Raw genomic sequence first — 12,993 nt, 5'->3', positions numbered from 1 at the left:
GTACCTTTGAAATATCCTTTATCAATATTGGGAATAAATTTTGGTGCATTGTAAGCCTTAGGCCCTCAAGCGACTGTAAACTTTTTAGTCATACCTTTGAAATATACTTTATCAATATTGGGTAGACATTTTGGTGCAATGTTTATCTTAGGCATGCAGTCTTAAACCTAACAATTGTTTGTTTAATTTTATATTTATAATTTTCATAATTTTCTTTATAATTAACAATAATTTCGATTAAATTAATTAATATAAGGTGAGGGTCATTTTTATAAACATCTAGCATTTATCACCAAAGATTTATAATATAGGTAATGTGTACAAGTGTAGTCTGAATAAACTTTAATTAACGAGTAATCATACACTACTTTGTATCGATGCACGAACACATAAAAAATGATAAGGGAGTGTTTCCTCACTAGTTTCTAAAAGTATTGGTTTAAGATCTATCGAATTTCCTTCTAAGCCGTTACAGTGCCTATTATGATAGGTTTTGGAACCCCAGACATCTATCGGGTGTTTTATTATAACAGAGAACACCTTGTACACAAGCAAAGCGAGTTATGTTTAGATTACAATACATCCACTTGCTATATGTCATTCTACTCAACCACTTGTTATTACATTAACTACATGAAAACAAAACATGACATCATCAATATAAATTCACATGCAAAAGTGATGTGTGCAACATACATAACATCTACTTTGATACAAATTCCATTTGGAGAATACACGTGATAAAAACTATCAACAGGAAAACATAAAATTTAATATATATTTGCTATATGACGCTAAAAAGTCAAATAAGAAAACCAAATGTCCCATGAATGGTGATGCGTAAACGTAAGAAAGTCACATCCTAGATTTCAACGTATGAAAAAAGGAACCCGAAAAAACAACAAAATGGTTTGGAGGAGTGGAGAAATAAATAAATAAATAACCAAAATGTACCTAGTTTTTCATGCACAAGCAACGACTTGTGCGTTTATTTTGGGCTTTTTGTTTTTTACTTTTATATATTTATTTTTCAAGCACATGTGGTCTCTAATTTATGGAGTAACAAAATATTATAGTATTTGAAAAGAATCTAGTACCATCTTCCAATCTCTAAATACAATTCGTTTGGTCAACATATTTTTTATGTTTGGAACTAGACTAAAAGCTAATCTTTTAATGGCAGATTATGCACAAGGATCTAGTATCCAAACATAACATACCTGCAACAGTATTTGAAAAAGCAGTATCATTTTTTCTTTTGCTTTTTCATTTGGAGTAACAAATGTTTGTGTGCCTTACAACCAAAAGTATGGCACCGTGCATGGGCATCGCAAAGTCGCTTGTCATTCCTTATGAATGATGATGCATATGTATCGTTAAGTTACAAAATAAATATGATGATGTCCCCACTTCCAACTAGATTGGTAACAAGACATGCGATATAAATTCTCGACGAGCTAAGCGGACAAGAGAAAACACACTACTTTCCATCCATTACTCTAAACATTGGTTACTAACTTTCCTATTTCATATATCCACTATTAAAGATTAGCGATTTTTTAACCATGCCAGGAAAAGGAAATGCAGTTCTAAAAGGAGATTGCAAGGGTAAATGCCACCCGTCAACCATTAATGATAGATTTGTGGAGACAAGGACACATCATTTCATGGTTAATGGAAAGCCGTTGTATTTTAATGGCTTTAACGCCTACTGGTTAATGTGTATGGCTTCTGATCCATCTACAAGGGTGAAGGTCACAGATGCATTTCAAGAATCTTCCAAGATAGGAATGAACCTGGTTAGGACTTGGGCTTTTAGTGATGGTGGCAACAAACCCCTGCAAACCTCTCCCGGTTTTTACAATGAGGACATGTTTAAGGTAACTTTATCTATTATTTTAGCCTCTATTTTTTATTCAACATGATCTGTAAACATTAAAAAGTAATATCTTATCAACCATACGACAAATCGACACGGACATATTGAAATAAAAGTTAGTAATAATCAAGATCACAAACACTTTAACACCTCTGTTTTATGTTACTTGTGATAACCATCCACACATTTTAATTCCAGGGATTGGATTTTGTGATATCAGAAGCGAAAAAGTATGGGATTCACTTGATTCTCAGCTTGGTTAATAACTGGGATGATTTTGGAGGTAAAAAACAATATGTTCAGTGGGCAAGGGATCATGGAGGACAATACTTGAATAGTGATGATGATTTCTTTACTAACGTTGTAGTTAAAGGATATTATAAGAATCATTTGAAGGTATATATATGTTTGGGAAACAATGTTTCCATTATATCACAAAAATTTTCTACAACAGCTGTATGTACATTTTGTCAAAAAATTTGAGCATGTTGCAAATACTGTTTTGCTACAGACCATTCTTACGAGACGCAACTCAATCACCGGGGTTGACTACAAGGATGATTCCACCATCTTTGCATGGGAGCTAATGAACGAACCCCGCTGCCAGTCTGATCTATCAGGGAAATTTCTACAGGTTCTTGTTTTCTCTGTTTTCTCACAGTTAAGTTGTTCCTATGAGAAAATGCCCGAATCAATTATCTAGAAAGAAGGAAATCTTTTACTTTCAAATGATAGGAGTACATAGAGGAAACTGGTTTTTTATTAAACTATATGGTGCATAACCTATAACCATCGGTATCTCTTCTTTGTGCAGGAATGGATAGTAGAAATGGCAGCTGAAATAAAGTCCATTGATAAGAACCATCTTCTCGAAATCGGACTTGAAGGGTTTTATGGGGAATCAATGCCTGAAAAGAAGCAAAACAATCCGGGCTATGAAGTAGGGACCGACTTCATTACAAACAACGGCGTCAACAATGTGGATTTTGCTACAATCCATCTGTATCCCGACCAATGGTATGATCGAGTCTATACCGACATATAAACTCCATCACAATGCTTTTGTTCGTATATATACTTTGCATGTCACGCTAGCCAACACCCGAACGTAGTTAGCATCCTAAAAATGTTTCATGAAATGCATGTTTCTTATTTATAACTAAAACAATCTTTTATGTTATTTAATTTTATTGAATAACATATGTGGGTATTTCGATTTTTGACTTAGGGTTCCGGGAGCTAGCGATGAAGCTCGAGCTAAACTTGTTGAAAAATGGATTAATGCACATATTGAGGATTGTGATTCCATCTTGAGAAAACCTTTACTGATTGCAGAATTTGGCAAGTCCTCTTGGTCTTCAGGTTACACCGTAGAAGCAAGGGATGAGTACTTTGGTGGGATATTCAACACGGCCTATGAAAGTGCAAGAAACCAGGGGTCGTGTTCAGGTACAACTTTTTGGCAAGTCATGGCGGAAGGAATGGATAACTGGGGTGATGGGTACCAAGTTGTCTTGGACCAAAACCCCTCCACTGCTGCAATAATTGCCAAGCAGTCTCAAAGAATTTCATCACTAAACTCTTCAACCAACCTAGAGTTCTCTCCCGTTGCTGTTGAAAAATAATTATGTTGGGTTCCTGAACAAATAATTATCCCTTTCGAGATAAAATGATATTTCTCTCTGCTGCGTTACTTACCTTTAGAAAATGTGAAGTTTAAATAGTGAAATGAAAATAAAGATAGAGGTAGCAACCATTTTGCATGAAACAAAATAGTTGCAGCCTATTAGTAATGTTGTACCGCGGGTAACTTCAACTCAGTATTGTTGGACGAAGTGTGAAAATTGATGCATTTCCTTTTTATCAATAAATATGGTAATATATGTAAGGTATTTTTACGTGTTTTCTTAGCTTTTGTCTATCTTTTCTTAATGTTATAAATATTTTGTCTATCAAACACACAAGTCACGTCAACATATGTGAATCCTTTTATATGTATTCAAACCACTTTTTGATCGCAAATCATCGACGAGAGGAATATTAGTATTAGTTGATAAGGGATACAGATCATGATATATCATTAAATATCTAGATTTTTGACCTAAATTTTGTATTACACTTGTGCCTTTGGGGTGGTGATACTTAAATGAACAAATATTTTCCCGAGTTTTATACTAAAAAGTCTCATTATTTTGGATTTTTTTTTGATAAATTCATAAATCTTTTTTTTTTGAACAAAAAATTCTCGTTATTTTGGGAAAATCATATAATCTATCTTTCCCAATTAAAAAAACTTTTTCCTTAATTTGGGCAAAATGTTAAACAATCAGGTTTATTCTATTAAAAAAAAAAGATTTAGGACTTTATCAAAAAAAATCTCAAAATAATTAGACTTTTCTGCATGAAATACATACTTATCCTATTAATATTGCTTGACAAAGGATATAAGTCACGATATACCAATGATTATTATGCCTTTAGATCTTGATTTTGAATTAAAATTATGTTTGTGGGAGTTGTGATATTTAAACAAACCATTACTTAACACCGACCGAAATGTGTGTGTGTATGTGTATGTGTGTGTCTGTGTGTGAGACACACACAGGGGGAATGTACAAAGCTATTGGATGACTTTTTCCAAGTGATTTAAACCAAAAAAAAAACATCTTGTTAATATGCCACTAAACCTATTTCAATATAATTTGTAGAATAATAGTTCATGTTTTAAACAATATTACCTAAGTTTTAACAAACAAAAGAAGATCAATTCAAAACTATTTAAGTTATTTTTGACATCAAACTCCCAATAAAGAAGATAAATGATTAAGTTACGTATGTTGGTGAAGAAAATATAGTCTTAAGGAGTAATTAACACATATATTGGTGTCTTGGCGCAAATGTTATTTTTTGGTAATCTAAAATCCAATTTTTTTAAACAAATACATAAATCATTATTAATACACATATATTAGGGTCTTGGCAGAAATGTTACTTTTATTGTAATCTATAATATGAATATTTATGTCAGCAAACTCAGAATTATGATGATGATTTTTCATGAAACCTTTCCAATTATGAGGTTGTTATCTCAATATAATAAGTAAAATCATTGATTAATACAACTGGACTCGTAGAAGAACTAAACTGATTATTTCTCATTTGTCTACAAGATTATATAATAGGGAACTCAAATTAATTGGAGTTAAAAAATTCTTGCTTTATTTTTGATCGCAAGGTTATATCAGCAACTATAAACTTAAGGTTTAGTCGTACCTTTGAAATATCCTTTATCAATATTGGGAATAAATTTTGGTGCATTGTAAGCCTTAGGCCCTCAAGCGACTGTAAACTTTTTAGTCATACCTTTGAAATATACTTTATCAATATTGGGTAGACATTTTGGTGCAATGTTTATCTTAGGCATGCAGTCTTAAACCTAACAATTGTTTGTTTAATTTTATATTTATAATTTTCATAATTTTCTTTATAATTAACATTAATATCGATTAAATTAATTAATATAAGGTGAGGGTCATTTTTATAAACATCTAGCATTTATCACCAAAGATTTATAATATAGGTAATGTGTACAAGTGTAGTCTGAATAAACTTTAATTAACGAGTAATCATACACTACTTTGTATCGATGCACGAACACATAAAAAATGATAAGGGAGTGTTTCCTCACTAATCTTCTAAAAGTATTGGTTCAAGATCTATCGAATTTCCTTCTAAGCCGGTACAGTGCCTATTATGATAGGTTTTGGAACCCCAGACATCTATCGGATGTTTTATTATAACAGAGAACACCTTGTACACAAGCAAAGCGAGTTATGTTTAGATTACAATACATCCACTTGCTATATGTCATTCTACTCAACCACTTGTTATTACATTAACTACATGAAAACAAAACATGACATCATCAATATAAATTCACATGCAAAAGTGATGTGTGCAACATACATAACATCTACTTTGATACAAATTCCATTTGGAGAATACACGTGATAAAAACTATCAACAGGAAAACATAAAATTTAATATATATTTGCTATATGACGCTAAAAAGTCAAATAAGAAAACCAAATGTCCCATGAATGGTGATGCGTAAACGTAAGAAAGTCACATCCTAGATTTCAACGTATGAAAAAAGGAACCCGAAAAAACAACAAAATGGTTTGGAGGAGTGGAGAAATAAATAAATAAATAACCAAAATGTACCTAGTTTTTCATGCACAAGCAACGACTTGTGCGTTTATTTTGGGCTTTTTGTTTTTTATTTTTATATATTTATTTTTCAAGCACATGTGGTCTCTAATTTATGGAGTAACAAAATATTATAGTATTTGAAAAGAATCTAGTACCATCTTCGAATCTCTAAATACAATTCGTTTGGTCAACATATTTTTTATGTTTGGAACTAGACTAAAAGCTAATCTTTTAATGGCAGATTATGCACAAGGATCTAGTATCCAAACATAACATACCTGCAACAGTATTTGAAAAAGCAGTATCATTTTTTCTTTTGCTTTTTCATTTGGAGTAACAAATGTTTGTGTGCCTTACAACCAAAAGTATGGCACCGTGCATGGGCATCGCAAAGTCGCTTGTCATTCCTTATGAATGATGATGCATATGTATCGTTAAGTTACAAAATAAATATGATGATGTCCCCACTTCCAACTAGATTGGTAACAAGACATGCGATATAAATTCTCGACGAGCTAAGCGGACAAGAGAAAACACACTACTTTCCATCCATTACTCTAAACATTGGTTACTAACTTTCCTATTTCATATATCCACTATTAAAGATTAGCGATTTTTTAACCATGCCAGGAAAAGGAAATGCAGTTCTAAAAGGAGATTGCAAGGGTAAATGCCACCCGTCAACCATTAATGATAGATTTGTGGAGACAAGGACACATCATTTCATGGTTAATGGAAAGCCGTTGTATTTTAATGGCTTTAACGCCTACTGGTTAATGTGTATGGCTTCTGATCCATCTACAAGGGTGAAGGTCACAGATGCATTTCAAGAATCTTCCAAGATAGGAATGAACCTGGTTAGGACTTGGGCTTTTAGTGATGGTGGCAACAAACCCCTGCAAACCTCTCCCGGTTTTTACAATGAGGACATGTTTAAGGTAACTTTATCTATTATTTTAGCCTCTATTTTTTATTCAACATGATCTGTAAACATTAAAAAGTAATATCTTATCAACCATACGACAAATCGACACGGACATATTGAAATAAAAGTTAGTAATAATCAAGATCACAAACACTTTAACACCTCTGTTTTATGTTACTTGTGATAACCATCCACACATTTTAATTCCAGGGATTGGATTTTGTGATATCAGAAGCGAAAAAGTATGGGATTCACTTGATTCTCAGCTTGGTTAATAACTGGGATGATTTTGGAGGTAAAAAACAATATGTTCAGTGGGCAAGGGATCATGGAGGACAATACTTGAATAGTGATGATGATTTCTTTACTAACGTTGTAGTTAAAGGATATTATAAGAATCATTTGAAGGTATATATATGTTTGGGAAACAATGTTTCCATTATATCACAAAAATTTTCTACAACAGCTGTATGTACATTTTGTCAAAAAATTTGAGCATGTTGCAAATACTGTTTTGCTACAGACCATTCTTACGAGACGCAACTCAATCACCGGGGTTGACTACAAGGATGATTCCACCATCTTTGCATGGGAGCTAATGAACGAACCCCGCTGCCAGTCTGATCTATCAGGGAAATTTCTACAGGTTCTTGTTTTCTCTGTTTTCTCACAGTTAAGTTGTTCCTATGAGAAAATGCCCGAATCAATTATCTAGAAAGAAGGAAATCTTTTACTTTCAAATGATAGGAGTACATAGAGGAAACTGGTTTTTTATTAAACTATATGGTGCATAACCTATAACCATCGGTATCTCTTCTTTGTGCAGGAATGGATAGTAGAAATGGCAGCTGAAATAAAGTCCATTGATAAGAACCATCTTCTCGAAATCGGACTTGAAGGGTTTTATGGGGAATCAATTGAAAGGTCAAGCCTTTAAATATGATAATGTTTAAAACAGACTCAGCGTCAGCACGTAGCTCAGCATCAGCGCCAGCATGTCAGCAGCTCAGTTTGTAATAGTTTAGTATTTTTAGCACGTTGTAACAAATCTTGTATTTATCCTGTTTCCTAAGTTATCTTGATTTATTAGCCGACGTATCCCTGAATTGTAGGGATCGTCTAGAATAGTAGTATATATTGATTTGTATAGGTTTGTGAATGGTTACGCTTTTCACAAACCCTAATCGTCGCTTTGTGCATACGATAATCTCTTTGTGAGATTATCATTCTTAGTGAAAGTTTTCTTCGTGAATTTCTCTTGTTCTTATTTGTAGTCATTGTTTGATATTTCGATTGATCTAAAGGCCTCTTCAATTGGTATCAAAGCAGGTCTCTTTTATCAAACAAATGGCTTCAACTTCTTCTTCATCAAACTCATCAAATCATCCTTCTGCTAAAATCCCTCCTTTCGATGAAACCAACTTTGCTATGTGGAAAATAAAGGCTCTATATGCCTTGGAATCCATTGATGAAGACATGCTGGACATCGTTGAAAAAGGTCCTTATGTTCCGATGTATCAGCCTCTTAAAAACAATGTTCCTGATGGCTCTATGAAGAAAACTCCAAGAGAAAACTGGACGGCAGACGACAAGAGAAAACATGGTTTGGATGTTCGTGCTCGTGCCGCTATTAGCTACTCATTGCCATACAACATCTTTGGGCTGGTTCAAAACTGTATCTCAGCAAAAGAGATGATGGATACGCTGACTGTATCTTTTGAAGGAACTGAAGAAGTCAAGGCTACTCAAATAAATGATCTTAATCGAAGGTATGAACATTTTTTTGCTAAGAAAGGTGAAACCTTGACTCAAACCTTTAACATATTTAATACTCTTGTTAACGATCTTCGGAGACTAGATCAGTTGAAGCATAGAACTGTTCTAGTGCAAAAGTTTTTGGATTCTCTAGGTGCAGGCTGGGAGAATCATGTTGATGTGTTGAAAAACAGCGAGAAGATCAACTCTATGGACTTACAAAGTCTCTATGGAAATCTTCGATACTATGAAGAATCCAAGCTTCAAAGAAAGGAACTGATGAAGGATTCTCAGCGTGAATCTTCTGTTGCTTTGTTTTCAAACAAAAAGCCTGAGGCAGACTCAGACACTGAAAGTGACTCAGACACTGATTCATCTAAGACTGACACTGATGATCTTGAAAAGGTTGTAGCCAGTGCAGCTTTGATTGTGAAGACCTTTGAAAAATCAGGTCGAAACTTCTCAAAGTTTCAAAAGAAGATTGGTGGAAAGTTCTCAAAAGGGTCAGGAGCTGATAAAAAGCATGATGCTGATAAGAAAGAGAAGGCTCAGTGCTTTAACTGTGGGAGTACTGATCATTTTGCAAAGGAGTGTAAACAAAAGAAACAAGGCACAGATGAATACTGGAAGCAGAAGTACAACAAGCTGATTCAGAAGCTGAAAGCTGAAAATCTGGAACATAAAGTGCTTGTTGCTGAGGAAGAAAAATGGAAAACTGATGAAGAGTCATCAGATGATGAAGTCAAGTGTCTCATGGTCAAAATAGAGAACCCAGAGATTCCCGATAAAGACAAGAGTACTTTTGATACTGATATGTCTGATGCTGAGAATTCCAGAAAGCACAACATTGACTCTCCTTCAATGTACCAGGTTAAAAACTTTGTTTCCTATTCAATGAATGAAAAAATCAAAATGTTTGAGTATTTGGGTGTCATTAACTCTAAGAAGAACCAAACCATAAGAAACTTGCAAAATCAAATTGATCTTCTTGAAACTGATATATCCATAAAAAATACTATTATTGAGTCCACCCAGGAAAATCTTAGAATTACCAGTTTGTCAAATTCATCCTTGTCTGCTGAAATTGACGATGTTAAAAATCTTTTGATTAAAGAACAAACTGTGCTTCACACTTGGGCAAAATCTCATAAGAATGCAAATTATATTATCTCAACTCAAATTCCTCATTCTTGTGAAAAAATTCTTGGGGGTAATTTTGCCGAAGCTGAAAAAGTGTTTAAATCACAAGAAAAGGAATGTGAGGTCTATTCCATGAATGACATGAAAAACAATTTCAAAAATAAGTTTGTCAGTAACTCTTTTATTAATCAAAGTTTAATTGATAAATATTGTACTATTAATTCTGATGGTATTACTGAGTGTAATGTTGAAATTACCGGAATTGATCCTACATCTTATCCTGCACATCTTGTTAGACCAACTCCTCTAACTGAGAATATTATTGCTTTTCCTATCTCTAATGGAGTGTTTCATGCTGTTCATGAAAAACTCAAGCACTTCCCTGATTGCAATCCATCTGTGAATGAGTTTGAATCAGATACTGATAGTTCATCTCCTAACACTAATCAAATTCCTTCTGACACTGATCTCAGTCGTGACTCAGTGATAAACAAAAGGACTCAAAGCTCTATTGGTGATTCTTTCGTATCAAAATGTGTTAAATCAAAAAATTTGCTCACCAAGAAGAACTTTGGAACTAGAGTTTGTTACAGATGTGGGGATTCATATCACAAGATCAGTGAATGTTCGTTTGATAAATCATCCTCAAGAGCTGAAAATATTAAAGTTAGAAATGAAAAATGGACACCTAAGCCAAACTCTTTAAACTGTCTTCCTAAGGAGTGCTATAATTTATTTTCAAATAACTTTGTGAATGACCCATCTTCGAATGGGTCAGTGTATTCTAACTAGTTTCTCAGCACTGCAGGGTCAGGAGCATCTTTGGTACTTAGACAGTGGTTGCTCAAGGCATATGACAGGATCAAAGTCTCTCCTGGAAGATTATGTTAAGAAAACTGGTCCTGCAGTTACTTATGGAGACAATGGAAAGGGGTTCACTAAAGGATATGGAAACATCAAATGCAATAACGTGATTTTTCAAAATGTCTCATATGTTAAGGGTCTCAAACACAACCTTATCTCTATCAGTCAATTGTGTGATGCTGACTATGAAGTTCACTTTACAAAGAAGGAAGGAAAAGTTGTAAACACTGACAAGAACATCGTACTCTCAGCAAGTAGAAAAGATGATATATATGTTCTTGACATGTTCTCAAGTGACAAGGCACTGATGCAATGCTTCTTTACAAAGTCTCAAACGAATCTCAGCTGGATTTGGCACAAAAGGTTTTCTCATCTGAACTTCAAGAATCTATCTAAGATTTCCAATCAAGACCTAGTCAAAGGGCTCCCAAAATTTAGCGTTGTGAAAGACAAGATGTGTTCAGCGTGTGAACAAGGAAAGCAAACCAAGTCCTCTTTCAAACCCAAGTCATGTTCCAGTATATCAGTCCCTCTTCATCTACTCCACATGGATCTGTTTGGACCTATTCCTGTTCGTTCACTAGGTGGAAATAAGTACACTCTAGTGGTCGTTGATGAGTTCACTCGATTTACTTGGGTAGTTTTCTTGAAGAAGAAAAGTCATGTTGCACAGGAAATCATCTCACTGATTCGTAAAAATGAGACACTGACAGGTCTTAAAGTCAAGCTACTGAGAAGTGATCATGGTACTGAGTTCCGAAACTCAACTCTTGAAGAATTTTGTGATCATAAAGGTATTGGACAAAACTTCTCAGCTCCTCGTACTCCTCAGCAAAATGGTGTTGCTGAACGAAGAAATAGAACACTGATTGAGGCAGGAAGGACTTTGATGATCCATGCTGGTCTTCCTATGTCGTTTTGGGCTGAAGCTGTCAATACAGCTTGTTTTACTCAGAATCGATCTCTGATTCACAGGATTCACAAGAAGACTCCATACGAAATGTTGAAAGATCGAAAACCAGACGTATCCTTTTTTCATGTGTTCGGATGTATTTGCTATATTCTAAATCAGCGTGACCCAAGATCCAAGTTTGAACCAAAGGCTGATAAAGGTATCTTTGTTGGGTACTCATCTATTTCAAAGGCTTTTCGTGTTTTTCATGTGAACAGGCAATGTGTTGAAGAATCCATTCATGTGAAGTTTGATGAGGAATCATACACTGATGAAAAAGTCACTCATTCTCCTTCTATCTTTCAAGAGCTTCTCTCTTGTCCATTCAATGAATCATCTTGTGCTGAGGAGAAGTCCGATTCTGTTGATCCTATTATTCCAGTTCCATGTCCCTTGAGTCAAGATACTGCAGCCACATCAGCAGATAACCCATTAGATGCTGATGACTCCCTTGAAGCTGAAGATTCTCCTAAAGCTGATAATGTGTCAGTGTCTATCACTCCGGAATCAGCATCAGTCATTGTACATCGGGATCATCCTGTTGATCGAATTATAGGGAATATCAATGATGGTGTCCGAACCAGATCTAGTGTACTTAATAACTTTTGCATGTATGTTAACTTTGTTTCAATGATCTTACCTGATAAGGTACACACAGCTCTTCTAGATGCTGATTGGATCAAGGCCATGCAAGAAGAACTGAATGAATTTGAAAGGCACAAAGTTTGGACTCTTGTCCCAAGACCATCTGGAAAGACTATCACTGGAACTCGCTGGGTCTATCGTAACAAGGTTGATAAAGATGGAATCATTACTCGAAACAAGGCAAGGCTTGTGGCTCAAGGGTTTACTCAAATTGAATCCATCGACTATGGGGAAACTTTTGCCCCAGTTGCTCGCATTGAAGCTATCAGATTGTTTCTCGCATACGCATCCTATATGAACTTCATTGTCTATCAGATGGATGTGAAAACAGCATTCCTTCATGGTGTGTTAGAAGAAGAAGTTTTCCTAAATCAGCCACCAGGCTTTGTGGACAAAGATCATCCTGATTACGTGTACCGATTAGATAAAGCTGTTTATGGACTCAAGCAAGCCCCAAGGGCTTGGTATGAGACGCTGACATCGTACCTACTTGAAAATGGATACAGACGAGGAGCAATCGACAACACTCTCTTCATTAAAAGCAAAGGCTCAGATATGGTTCTTGTTCAAATTTATGTCGATGACATTATTTTTGGCTCCCCAAATGAGACACTGAGCAAG

At 34.8% G+C, this 12,993-nt stretch overlaps 2 protein-coding genes across 2 annotated transcripts; both read left to right on the top strand.

Annotated features, from left to right (window-relative positions):
* Positions 1-1,437: 1,437 nt before the first annotated feature.
* On the top strand, positions 1,438-3,559 carry LOC145051843 (mannan endo-1,4-beta-mannosidase 4-like). Its single transcript, XM_078999667.1, has 5 exons — positions 1,438-1,880; positions 2,078-2,275; positions 2,391-2,513; positions 2,694-2,896; positions 3,108-3,559. The coding sequence occupies exons 1-5, from the start codon at positions 1,566-1,568 to the stop codon at positions 3,502-3,504; spliced, it is 1,236 nt and encodes a 411-aa protein (XP_078855793.1). The 5' UTR covers positions 1,438-1,565; the 3' UTR covers positions 3,505-3,559.
* Positions 3,560-6,714: 3,155 nt separating this feature from the next.
* On the top strand, positions 6,715-7,953 carry LOC145050837 (mannan endo-1,4-beta-mannosidase 4-like). Its single transcript, XM_078999030.1, has 4 exons — positions 6,715-7,029; positions 7,227-7,424; positions 7,540-7,662; positions 7,843-7,953. Exons 1-4 carry the CDS (start codon positions 6,715-6,717, stop codon positions 7,951-7,953), a joined length of 747 nt encoding a protein of 248 aa, XP_078855156.1.
* The last annotated feature ends 5,040 nt before the right edge of the window (positions 7,954-12,993 follow it).

Source organism: Lactuca serriola, chromosome 5, assembly GCF_051521515.1.
Source record: "Lactuca serriola cultivar US96UC23 chromosome 5, Lser_US96UC23_V15, whole genome shotgun sequence".
NCBI lineage: Eukaryota > Viridiplantae > Streptophyta > Magnoliopsida > Asterales > Asteraceae > Lactuca > Lactuca serriola.
Note: the sequence above shows the minus strand (reverse complement) of the source record. Positions and strands in the feature narration are given on the sequence as shown.

Bases quoted from the DNA above. Each gene is read 5' to 3' on its own strand.
- LOC145051843 (XM_078999667.1), top strand. From the start codon at position 1,566: ATGCCAGGAAAAGGAAATGCAGTTCTAAAAGGAGATTGCAAGGGTAAA. The intron at 2,514-2,693 runs GTTCTTGTTTTC...TTCTTTGTGCAG, and splicing joins TATCAGGGAAATTTCTACAG to GAATGGATAGTAGAAATGGC. The intron at 2,897-3,107 runs GTATGATCGAGT...TTTTTGACTTAG, and splicing joins CATCTGTATCCCGACCAATG to GGTTCCGGGAGCTAGCGATG.
- LOC145050837 (XM_078999030.1), top strand. From the start codon at position 6,715: ATGCCAGGAAAAGGAAATGCAGTTCTAAAAGGAGATTGCAAGGGTAAA. The intron at 7,030-7,226 runs GTAACTTTATCT...TTTTAATTCCAG, and splicing joins ACAATGAGGACATGTTTAAG to GGATTGGATTTTGTGATATC. The intron at 7,663-7,842 runs GTTCTTGTTTTC...TTCTTTGTGCAG, and splicing joins TATCAGGGAAATTTCTACAG to GAATGGATAGTAGAAATGGC.